Source organism: Stegodyphus dumicola, chromosome 11 (assembly GCF_044657685.1).
Source record: "Stegodyphus dumicola isolate Sdum_Otavi_A_Nest chromosome 11, ASM4465768v1".
Taxonomy (NCBI): domain Eukaryota; kingdom Metazoa; phylum Arthropoda; class Arachnida; order Araneae; family Eresidae; genus Stegodyphus; species Stegodyphus dumicola.
Genome location: NC_140778.1, coordinates 87,036,948 through 87,049,571, shown reverse-complemented (window position 1 = coordinate 87,049,571; position 12,624 = coordinate 87,036,948). Strand labels below are relative to the sequence as shown.

At 31.5% G+C, this 12,624-nt stretch overlaps 1 protein-coding gene across 1 annotated transcript; it reads right to left on the bottom strand.

Moving 5' to 3' along the window:
• Nucleotides 1-907: 907 nt before the first annotated feature.
• Nucleotides 908-12,342, bottom strand: Snx3 (sorting nexin 3). Its single transcript, XM_035370087.2, has 4 exons — nt 12,040-12,342; nt 7,869-7,964; nt 5,567-5,691; nt 908-1,607 (listed from the first exon to the last, which is right to left on the bottom strand). Exons 1-4 carry the CDS (start codon nt 12,217-12,219, stop codon nt 1,502-1,504), a joined length of 507 nt encoding a protein of 168 aa, XP_035225978.2. The 5' UTR covers nt 12,220-12,342; the 3' UTR covers nt 908-1,501.
• Nucleotides 12,343-12,624: the final 282 nt, after the last annotated feature.

The following is a 12,624-nucleotide window of genomic DNA, read 5'->3' as shown; positions in this document are numbered from 1 at the left end:
GCCCTCTGGCTACTTCGTTCTTAAATCTAGTACTCTTGGCCATATCGTATGTGCCTGTTGAGAACCATTGGCTAGGTTAATTTAAGTGTCAACTATGTTAGGTATTCGTGTCTAGCTTTGGCTAAGTCTGTTTCAAGATTAACATACAATAACATGACAAACAAGCATTAATTTAGAAGTCAAACAGCAAAAATCAGTGTTATATTTTCAAATTTTTACAGGACTAGTTTGATGGTTTTACCGAACCATCATTCTCAGCTGCCAAAATGCAAATGGAATGTCCTGTGAAAATTAAAAAATATAATGCTGATTTTTGTTGTTTAACTTCTAAATTAATAAGTCTATTTAGTCTAGTATTGGATTAGTTTCTTATTATAAAAGCCTACGTGGAGGCTGTAACCCCGAGAAGGGGCTATCCATTATTATTTCTTTGAGTGAATAAAAGGGTATTTTAACCCTTCTCAAGTCTCTGTAGTAACTACTTGAACTCAGCAATAATTTGCTATTTAGTTCACTAGGTGCCTTGATATTAAATCTAGACAAATTATGGAGGAAGATTAAAAACTTTTCAAACTTATAAAAAACAGAAAACAGCTTATTGGGAAGGGGGAGAAATTGAATAAAAAGAATCTAAGAATCATTTATCTTTCAGATAAGAATAAACTGCACAATTATAATGAATAAATTTTAATTCAAGGAGATGAAGATATATTTAGTGTTTTAATTACATTATTGCTACAATGGAGCTTACAGTTTTAATATATTTTATTAAGTCTCCATCTTGGCAAGCAGTTTGATTAAAAAAGAAGTGTGTTCATTTCTGCACTCTGGTGTGGAATACATTCGACAGTTAAAATTTTATCGTTTCAGAAATCAAGCACTCTGATACAATGAAAAGAACAGCTAATGAATGTTTACACTTTATTGAACTCAGCAAAAATATGCAGATTTAAAAGTCAAATTTATTCTCTATTAGTTTACAACTTCATTGATCCTAAGAAAAATGTACAAAGATCATTTTCAACAATAAACAGTCATTAAAAAATCTGCATTCGTAATATAAGAAAATGTGATTGAATGGCAAAACTAAATGTATGCATATATATATGAAACAACATTGCATTTAAAAAATCTGATTAAGGTATGTAAATAGTGTAACAATTCAAAAGCTTAAAATTTTGTTAATAAATGATTTTAATTTTGAAATGAAAATGGGAATGCTTCTTGTGAAAACATTTCAAGAGTCATTCATTACACATTGGTATTTTATACTGATTGCATTTGAATATATATAAATAATTTAACATTTTAAAATATAATAAAGTTAAAGAGATTTACAACAGAACTAAGTGTAATGTTTATATTAGTATTTTGAACTTTCAAAGATTGAAGGAAGATAAAAGGAAATAAACATAGTCCCACTGAAAAGAAGACAAAACATGACTGCATGAATTGAAGGACACTGTAAAGTATAACTCAAGTTGTTTATGGCATGGCATTTTCATGTGTTTCTAATTTTTCCAGGAACATAATTTTTGTCAATTTGTGAATCTTGAAGAAACATATGAAGGCAGCGTTCATTCTGAGCCAGTGGATGTCCAGCAACCCTTAAAAAAATTAAAATATTAGCAATAAGAATTAAAATTAGCAAACTAAAAGGCAAAAATACAGCTTAAAAAAAAAAAGTTTACAAATTTATGTATGTGGTCCATCAAAATATCAATACATAAGAAATAAAACAGTAAAAATATAGACAATTTACAAACACTTAATAAAAGCAATTGAAATGCTTTAAATTTATCTTTTTTATTTAAAAGGTACTTCTCTTATGTAATTTTGATTGTGAAAGTGAAGATTTCTCACAAAAATAAAAAATAAAAATGTTATTAAATTGTTGAATCATCCAAAACTTAGTGCAAAATGTTTTAATAATATCGTACTAAATAATTTTATACAGATCTTAAAATGGCAAAACCATGTGAAGTTTTTACATCAAAGAAGGTTTGGAACTGTTGTGTCTGGAGCCGAAATTTAAAAAAATGCACATAACCCTCTCTAAGCAGCTCATATGTGTTGGAGTAAATTAATTATAAATAAGTGAAGGTGTCTTCGAGGACTGAGTTGGTACATGATAAATGCAAACACATATCTACTAAATTCCTCTCCCCCCCCCGGAATGGCAGGCCCTCAAACAACTTCAGCTTGGCCACTATTAAGGCCAGAGTGGTGGTCACTTTATTATGCAGGTACCTAATATGTCGACCACCTTTGCCTCCTATGAAAGAACGGGCAGTTGCAACCATGCCTTCACCTGGATTCGAACCCAAGCCCATTAGTATCGCAGTTGGCTCGACTAACCACTATACTGTGTGGGCGGCACATCTACTAAATTAGCATAGTTTCATGAAGATATGTATGTAACTTTACAATATTTTTAATTTAAAATCTACAGAAAATCTGAAACTTGTATCTATGCACTTCAGAAAATATAATATTTGCATTAAATAAGAAAAGTACCTTCTCTGAATAACAATTTACTGAACATAAACGAACAGCACACCAACACAAATAGCAGGCCCATCAATAGCTAATTTTCAAATCAAAGCTAATTTTAAATCTTCTAAATTTACTTTTATTGTTGACCAAGAAAAACTTATTCATAAAAGGAATTAGAAAAAATTAAAATTTTCCAAAAAGAATTAGGGCAGATTTTTCTCTATAACATGAACATTTATTTAATGCTGTATGTAGAATACAAGAATATGGGGGTAATAGACAGTGAGAAAGATAAGAGCAAATTTCCAGAATTTTGATTTCGGAGAAATATCTATGAAAGATTAAAATGTGCTACTAGCTATTTTCCATCAATATTGAAGTTATGATGTTTAAACTGAAGACTTATTATACCATGATGACAAAATTTACGAAATAAATGTATTATAATTAGTATTGCCAACAAAAGATACACCACAGAATTCTCAAGGTAACATAAATTGGTTTCTGTATGCATCAGGAAATTAAAAAGACTAGAGACAAGATTTAAACTTTCTTTAGTCCTTCATGTTTAAAAATACTGCAAATTTTTGAAAACTATCAGATGAGGAGTCTTTAAAAATATATGAGAGAGAGAACCAACTAGCACTATATGCACATCATAATGAAGGTTTCATGATCGATGTTTAAAGACAAAATGTATCATGTGCTATGGATTAACATACGTATTACATAACAATATTTTTTTTTGTTATCAGTTGAGGTGTAAAGCCCACTAAATACAATCTTTAATGGGTTTGTGGCATTTAGCATTGATAACATAGTGCTCACTGCATTTCTTGAAAAATGATGCACTTTCTGTGGTCATATTTTGTGAATGGTAAAATTTTAAGAATTCACATTTTTGGACATTTTTCTTGTATGGTAAAGGCTTCAGATTCCTTAAAATTTTGTATCAGTGCTGTTTGCCCCATGGATTAGAAAATCCTCAAAGCTGTGACTACTAAAATTTGCTATAATTAGCAGTATTCTTAGTTTCCCCCCTCCTTCCTTCTTTTCTTCCCATAAGCTATATTCTTAATAGGTAGATTTTGCTTATTTTGGTCAATTTTTAAATACTTTGCCATTTGAGTTGCAAATATGAAACTTTCAGAATCAGAACCATTGCTATCTTCAACATTATTTTTGGTTTACAATTTTTTATTTAATAGTTTTGTTATTAATCCTAGCTTTGGGTAATCCAGGGTTATTAGGTTAGTTCAACTTATCCTTTACCACGGAAGCTTCCTTCTTTAGCAGTGCTAAGTCTTGCACCAGCTGGTCGACGATATTGGAATCCAAGGGTGTAGTAGATCTCCTCTTAGTAAATTCCAATACCAATATTAAATATGATCAGTTTCTAAATCAAGTTCCTCTAGCCTTTCAGTCATGATTCCATGAATTTTTGAATCTAAGCATCCCTCTTTAAAAAAGAAATATCGGCCTATACTGACTTGTCATCCATGTGTATGACCTTTGGTTCGCCTAACAGCAAAAGACCTTTGTTTTTCATAGTCATACTGACTAGCAGCCTATTCTCATGAGAACATGACAGGATATGATTATCAATAAGCATGGCATCATGAAAAACTCATAATATCTGCTCTTTTATTTGACGTAACCATACATAAACAATGGTGATGCAACAATGAAAAATTGTGACAAAGAATATTCATTCAAAAAGAAACATGGTTTGATGGCTGTAAAATCACATTTGTGACAGCACTTTGGTTCACTTACAACTGCTCAACAGAATTAACATCTGTAGAATGGGGGAAAAAACAGCTGGATATGGCCAATAAAACTACAACAGGTTTAAAACAAATAACTAATGCTAAACAGAGCTGCTAGTAAAATCAGACAGCTTATCAAAACAGCAGAAACTGACAAAACCCGTTTTATGAAGCAGGTCAAATACTTCTGCAGCAGTGACTATTTGGTGGATTATGCAGACTGACAAATATTTTGTTTTAAGAGCTGCAGACAGAAGTGCAGCTCAAAATTCCATACGAATGATTCGTGTAACTTTGTTGGGATCTACATCAATTTTTAAGGTTGGCAAGGTAATACATAAGCATAAATTTTTTTTTCCCACAGCAATACATAAATTAAAATGTTGCACATACGTAATGCAGAGTGTATATCGTAGCACCACAATGGTAATAAATACATTTATGAATAATCTCTTTGTGCATTTTCTACTAACTGCTGTTTTCTTTGTCAAAGTACCTGCTTCAACATGCTTGCTGTATAATTTCACTATAGCCATGCAACTGCAATGGAAAGTTGAAACCTGTTCTTGAAATTCTATATGCCAGTATATTATGGAGAACAGCATGCTGTTTTTTACAATTTAATTAATTATGAAATACAACATGATTCATTAAGTTCTCCTTTGCTGATTATTATCAGTTTTTATTTTGTCAAGTTCATTATATATACATTATTAAAAAAAAAACCTCAAGATTTATTAATTACACTTTATTAAATGAAATATTCATCAATTACTCAAAGGCTGTCTCTTAATTGGCCTCTACTATTATTCTTTCAGAGTATTCTTTTCTACTTGCATATGAACTTATCGAATTCTCGTTTTTGAAATCTTTTAAATAAAACTTTTCCTCAAATAATTAAGATAATGAAAAAATTACACTGAAGAATCCTTTTTCAGATCTATTCAATATTAATGCCATTTTGAAATTAAATTACAGAAAAACATAAGATAACTTTACTTTTTGAAATTAAATTACAGTTAAACATAAGATAACATACTTTCTTTTTATTTTTGAGGGGGGAAGGGATAAAAACACAATAAGCATCAATTATGAATTCTACTGAACTTTTAATTTAATTTATAGACACCATCCCTTTTTTGCTCACAGTACCTAAAATGCTGAGCTATATTAGTAACTCTATCATCTACCGATATACAGCACATTCTCCTCTATAAAAAAACTGTCAACTATAATAGCATTAATAAATATCAAATAATTGTTAGCAGTTACAAACTAATAGACCTGGCAAAATTCCTTACTTATTAATGAAAACTTCTAAGCCTTTTCTTCTATCTTCAATAAATTCTTCATCATAAATTCCATCATCACCCCTCAATGGAAGCTGTCGTTTCCATGCCTTTCCAGGAAGTGGAGGGACAACAATCTAGATGGAAATATCTTACATTAATTATGAGTAATAGCTACATTAAAACCCAGATTTTATTATTAGAAAATTAATACAGGAAAACTGAAAACTTACACATAACAAAATTTTTAAAAATTACAGAAATTTGAGAGTAGATATTAATGACAAATTGTTTTGATGGAAGAAAACTCTATACTATGTTTGTGCACAAAAAATGGACATATTTACTGATGGTTCGGGTTATGACAATGGGATTGGTGCAGCATATGTGGTTTACTTGTTTGGTACAGAAATAGATCACGGCAAAATTAGACTTAAACCTTACAATTCAGTTTTTCAAGCTGAATTGGCTGCTGTTATATTTGCTCTGAAATGGATTAATGAAATCCTGATTGCAAAAACATATATTAATATATATACAGACTCATTATCTAGCTTGGAAACACTAGAAGATGTTGATAACACTAATATTTTGGTCTCATGTATAAAAGATCTTTTAAAAGTTGAGAAAATATATGAAGTGAAAATGAATTGGGTGAAAGTTCATACTGGTGTTATAGGCAATGAGAGGGAAGGCATGCTGGCAAAAGAGGCTGCTATGTGTAATGCTGGGGATGCGTTCAATATTCAAATACTAAAGAGAATAGTTATTCATAAAAATCAAGGATTTCTATTATGACTGTTGGAAAGAGAAATTGAACATTTCAGGAAAAAAGGAGATTATTTGTTGAACTTTGAAGTTTCTAAAAATATGATAGGCAATTTCGACTACAATCAAATAATTACTGGACACAGGTGCTTGCTGGTGTACCTGGAAAGATTTAATTTACAAAAATAATAATAGTCTTTGTAGCACTAAAGGCAATGCATGACATTTCCCCGAAGACTGCCTGTACATTATTGCAACGATGAAAGCAAAAAATAATAAATAATGATTTGTCAGATTGGTAATAGTGTGGAAATGAAATTAAGAATCTGAATTCTCCACCACATATTTATTATGAAAAAATATCAAATGCACAGATGTAAAGCATAAAAAAAATTCCTTAAAAAAATCTGAAAGGTTTCACATTTTAAATTATGTCCAAAGGAGTGTTATTTTAACGTTTTGTGTGTTACCTTTACTTATTAAAGCAAAAAGTAAGTTTAGGTTGGTAATTTCATAACTACGAAACTAATAACTGGCTCTATAAGCAACATTCATTCTGTAAAATACAGTACAAAGTCTTTAATCCAGACTTGTCGGGACTTCGGCGATTCCGGATTATAGATCATCAATTTAAATCTGGTAAGATGGCATGCAGAAATTATAAAACCAAAAGTATGAAACCGTTTTTTATGAAATAAAGAGCAATTATGATCTAAAGGGTATCAAAATTTACAAAAAAAAAAAGCTTAATATTTATTTGTTTACTTTATTAAGCATTTCTTTCAATGTAGGTTGTTTCATTTTTTGTGCTAATACTTTCTCTTTAATTCTATAAACAGACATAATTTCTTGTTCAGTTACAAAGTTTCACTGTTCAAGGCTTGTAATTTCTGTGCTGAGAATACCAACTAACTTTGCCAATCGAAATTTTTTCGTTTTCACTAACCTCTCTGTCACTTTCCTCATTCCTTTATCCCTTTTTTGCAGCAATTCCACTTTTTGTTTGATGGACATCGAAACATGCTTTCGCTTTCTAGATCCTTTGGCAGCTCCAGAATCGGAAACTCTTTTTGACATAATCGAAAGTTCAAGCTTAATTTTTATAAAATTGCTCCAACTGTCTGCAAAAAATAATAAGCCGGATCCAATTGGAACAATAAGGAACAACGCAATCTGCAACATTAAGTGAAACAGATAATTTTAGCCTAGCTTATGCCGTCCATTATACATTAAATGCGCATGCATAAACGTATTATGTGCATGCACATGCGCAGAAAGTTTGTAGCTCTGAGGTCCGGATTATAGATCATTCCGGATTATGGATATCCGGAGTAAAGACTTTATACTGTATAACCAATTATAATTCAAAATGTTACATTGCAGACTTAGTGATGTCTGCAAATAATCTTTACTTTTTACATAACACTTAAAAATTTTTAAACTACTTTTTATAATAAATAAACACTTTTATAACTACTTTTTAAAATAAAATCACACAAAACTTAATTATAATTAATGTAACTAAAGAGTAGCAATATAAAATTACTTTACTGTCCCTTTCCAACTCATTCCTAAGCCATTCAAAATCACTGTATCGCCTCCTGACACTGGATTCCTTTGACTTGAAAACAGGTAAGTTTGTCTACAAATGAAAAATTCATTAGATTTCTTTCAGTAATTTCAAGTTAACAGTAATTAATACTTAAAGTTCTTTTATAAAAAATTCTCAAGACTAATTTATCTTTTACTAATTTGTTCATTAATATGCTTGTTATTTAGCTGAATAATATAATTTTAATCAAACACAAATATTACATATAATTTTGTAAAATGAACCAAAATGTTTTGTAAAAGTTCATCTGACATAATCACCCTTTGAAACCACAAAAGGAAAGGATGTTACATTAAACCTTTGCCAAATGTGGCAGTTATGCCATTAATACATTGGGTGTATGAAAAAATCCCAATCCACAAAATTTTCTATGGGAAAAAATGTGTTAGGTATAATTCAGATTAAGTACATACATGTAATTTAAATAAACTTAAATATTGTTTAAATTAAAAGGAAAAAGCAAAACAAATGTTCATTGAAAGGATTTCTATTACTTCTTTTTAAGAATGCAATACTAATTTTTAAAAACCTGATGATTTCTGCTTGGGTCAATGACCGACACAACTCAAAAAATTGTTTTGCGGTATGGTACACAGAGTTTTGTATTGCTTCTCATAAAGTGTCCTTTTCTTTTTTCATTTGGGTCAATCTCCACTGCACAATCAGACAGTCCCCTGTTCTGTTTTTAACAATTCACTTAACTTCCTGTCAGTTAAGGACCATTCCCACTGGGGTTTATCTGAGCTAACTCAGTTCCAAGTGCTGACTAGCTCCACTATGCCTGCAATTCAGATTTTTCAACTTGCTGCTCTATGGGAAAAAACTGGTTTTGGAGATGACGTAATGGGTTGGTTACGTCAGTTGTCTCCGTTAGCTCAGATAAACCCCAGTGGGAAAAGGCATTTTTAAAGCACTTTATCTTTCTCATTATCACTGCTTTCAGTGTTGGCTGATGTTATAAAATTATCGAATTATTTATTTATGATTTCTCAATTATTTCTGATTCCATATTTGAAACTCCACTCTATCAGCTTTCTTTTTTTATAACAATTTCTTACTGACATCACTGTTTTATATCAGACATTCAGTTGAGTCACTTTCTCAAGCGCTTAGAAAAAGGCCTAAAAGTGAGTAATTTCCCCCAAAATGGCTCTGTATACTGCAACGACGAACTCATTATTTGAAACTCAAGAACACCCGTACATTCCTGATGACTGGAAACTTCGGAATGACTCACCTCCATTTAATATCTAAAGTTAATGTGTAACCGCTTATATTTTAATGTTTGCTGATCTAAAAATTTCATTCTGCACTGATTCAAAACAAGCACTAGCTGTAGTGACATACAAGACTAAGAACACAGATTTTATTTTATTTAATACATCAAAGAATTAAAAAAAAATTAAATAAGCAAACACCATATTAAAAGGAGAAGTTAATTAGATATTCACATATTTTATCAACGGCTATATATGTATACATTTTAATACCATACCAGTACAGTAAATCAAGATTTTTAAGGATACTGGAAAGTTTCAGAGTTTAAATCAGCAATTAAATCTAGTAAGATGACATATGGATATGACAACACTGTACCTTCACTAATAATTTAAGTCAGAAAATGCTAACCTCCCTCCCAACCACATGGCTGACGTCAAAGCAGGTGCAACTGGTGCGTTTGCACCAGATGTCAGAATTTATGGGTGTAAAAACAATTGGAATTAAGACAGGCAACAAAAATTAGGATGGCAGAATTTAGGAAAGGCACTGGGCATTAGAATTTAAGGAAGGGAAAAGTTTTAGAGTTTACAACAGACAGAAATTGCACCTGGTGGCGAAACCTTCAATGCCTACCGTGCCCCCTACAACCCCACAACTCTCAAAACTCTGAGTCAGGCAAGCGTCAATCAATACACAGTTACTGGCCATAATGCGACTCCCTAGCTAGATGTTTTAATGTGATGTGCAGGAATCTCACTTAATCCTGAGAAAAATTGCCTTTATGACACACTTGTTTCCTTTTGTTATTATATTCTCCATTCCTAAGCTTTACAAGAAAGGAATTCTTTTATTTCTTTACTTTTGTCTGGTGGTCCAGAAGTCCAGATGTAGCATGATTTCAGACTTTGTACTGCATATATAAACATAAAGGTGTGGTGTATTTAATTATGGGAAAGCACACTAGGGCTATCTGCCTCAGGGGAGGGATGCCTTCGTGGAGGACTTTTTAAGGGAAACTGGCTCGTATACACGTTACACATGGGAAAAACCCCGAAAATGCCCATGCAGCCAGCCTGTTTGCGGGATTCGAACCTCAGACCGAACTACCAGTGTTCAGCGACTTTACCGCTCGGGCGATGGTGGGCTATAAACATAAAGGGGTAATTACAGAAAATTCAGTCACAAAGATATAAGAACCACACTGTTTTTTCCTGCCATGATAAAATATTACTGTCAGATATAACTATACAAAAAGGAAAATTATTAAAAGAATAAACTATTATGAAAGTTATATATGAAAGCTAAGATTAGTTTGCAAATTAAATGTGAAAATTCAGAAGTCCATACCAAGCATTATGGTCTAACTCAGTCAGAGTAAGCAAGTTATACATATAGAGAGTTAAGGCATAAAATAGATGATTTAAAACTTTAACATGGTAAAAGGGAGGGAGGAACATTCCTTTAAATTTACAAAGAAGAGAAAAGGCTATTTACATATTATCAAAACCACCTTAATATATATTACCAAAGCTTCAGAATACACCCCCATTCTGTCCATAACAATTATTCTGGCAATCATTCGCATGACAAATACTCAGTTTCCAATGTCAGCATTTTTGTATGCAATCTTTTTGTTGCATTCCAAGTTTCAATGGCTATTATAGAAAAATTATGATTGCCTTTTGTCTTGATTTCAAAATTTGTACTTGTAGAATTTTTCTATAATAAAAGAAAGAGAGGTAAAATTTCTGCAGGAATACATTATTTTGCAACAAAATCTCTAAAGGAACAATGCTTCAAATTCTTTTACAAAGCAACCAATGTGAAATTTCTAACATAATAAAAACCCATTTATAACCTGGTTTGCCAACTGCTTTTGGAATAAATATAAAGTTTAAATGTAGAATATGTATTTAATACATAATTTTTTATAGTAATTTTTTTTTTCCTGTAAAATTCACCTAACTGTGACAATATGGTTGTGATAATACATAAGTACCAGGAAAAATTGCAATAAATTTTTGGTAGAAGGCGAAGTTATAGACAGACATGATAAAACTGAACAAATAACTTTAATATTCCAAGATGCATGGTTAATATTAAGAAAAATCAACTTTAACACTTTTACGAGACAACAAAAGACAGGATATCTTTATATGCATATACTATAAAATTCTAATACTATAACAAATATGTTGCTGTTTTATTAAAGTAGGTCTTTACTTGAGTGCAGGTTTGTCCTACTGAAGTCAAGAACAGAAACATTAAAATTGTTTCAGGAATCTTTGTTTATAGCAATAATAAGAGTAGCAGCTTTCACAGATTTTAAGTATATATGTATGCACTTAAAAAATTCATCCAACTTTCCTTTAACCTGTCTATTTTTATCACCTTATAATTATGTATGTAGTCAAGTTTAATGTAGATTTCAGAAAGAAATCAAATTGAAAAGTTCTCCCAAAATCAAACTGATTTTAAAAACTTAATGAAATCCAATAAAACTGACCACACATAATACTAATCTTATATCATATAACAGCATTATATACACAGAAGAGATAGCTAACCGGAGCGACAAATGGGAAAACTTTGACCAAGAACTTTGAATTTCAAGGAACAGTTTTATCTTTCTCTTTAAAAGCGAATTATAGATAGTATATAAAATTAACTCTCCTTCTCAACACCAAATTCAACATAAAAAAAGTTACTTTATGCATCAAATAATACATACTTTCTGATTTTCTAGAAACCGTTTAAGGAGCATTAAAACCGTTTAAGGAGTGACAGGAGGCATACATATAACTTTCATAGTTGCTGTAATTTCTTCTAAATAATTTGGCTAATAAATAAATTACTGACATTTTTGATTCGGCAATTTACTCACCCGTAAACGAACTTCATAATCAGTATAACGTTTTCGGGCTACTCCATGCGTAATTGGATTGAGCACGTCAATTTCAAGGAAATTAGCAGGCGCAGCATAAGCGTCATCTAAAGTCTGTTTTTTAGGTTGCAGTCTACGTGTAGCATCTTGAGGTGGCCCTTCAGTCGTCCCGTCCATCATTTTTAAGAATTAATAGTATGCGAAACACTAAAACAGACGACACTACTTCAATTAGTCAATATTTTCAGGAAAGTTAAAGACAGCGAAATCTGATTGGGGGCGGTAGAGAGTAGAGATGTTGCCAATTCAAACCTTTCCTTTTCCCACTATTGCCGTGTGTAGCTTGCTGATAGCAAGCTGTATACCGGCTGTCATGAATTAAAAAGTACATTGCAGGTATAGCAAATGCTTGAGTGTGTCCGGAGGACAGGATGCAAAATGAAAGAAGGTGTGACTACTTTGTCACGTGAGGCTATAGCGGTGTCTGGTCGGCTGGAGAGATGCTGGTCCGAGTTTCAGGTACATTGTGCATTTTTACAAATATTCAGTGCATAAACTCATCAAAGTGCATTTTTCTTACAACTA

Excerpts from the sequence above, each read along its gene's own strand:
- Snx3 (XM_035370087.2), bottom strand. The coding sequence starts at position 12,219 with ATGATGGACGGGACGACTGAAGGGCCACCTCAAGATGCTACACGTAGA. Across the intron at positions 5,692-7,868 it reads AGTTGGAAAGGGACAGTAAA|ATTGTTGTCCCTCCACTTCC; the intron begins GTAATTTTATAT and ends ATTTCCATCTAG. Across the intron at positions 1,608-5,566 it reads TTAGAAGTTTTCATTAATAA|GGTTGCTGGACATCCACTGG; the intron begins GTAAGGAATTTT and ends AATTTTTTTAAG.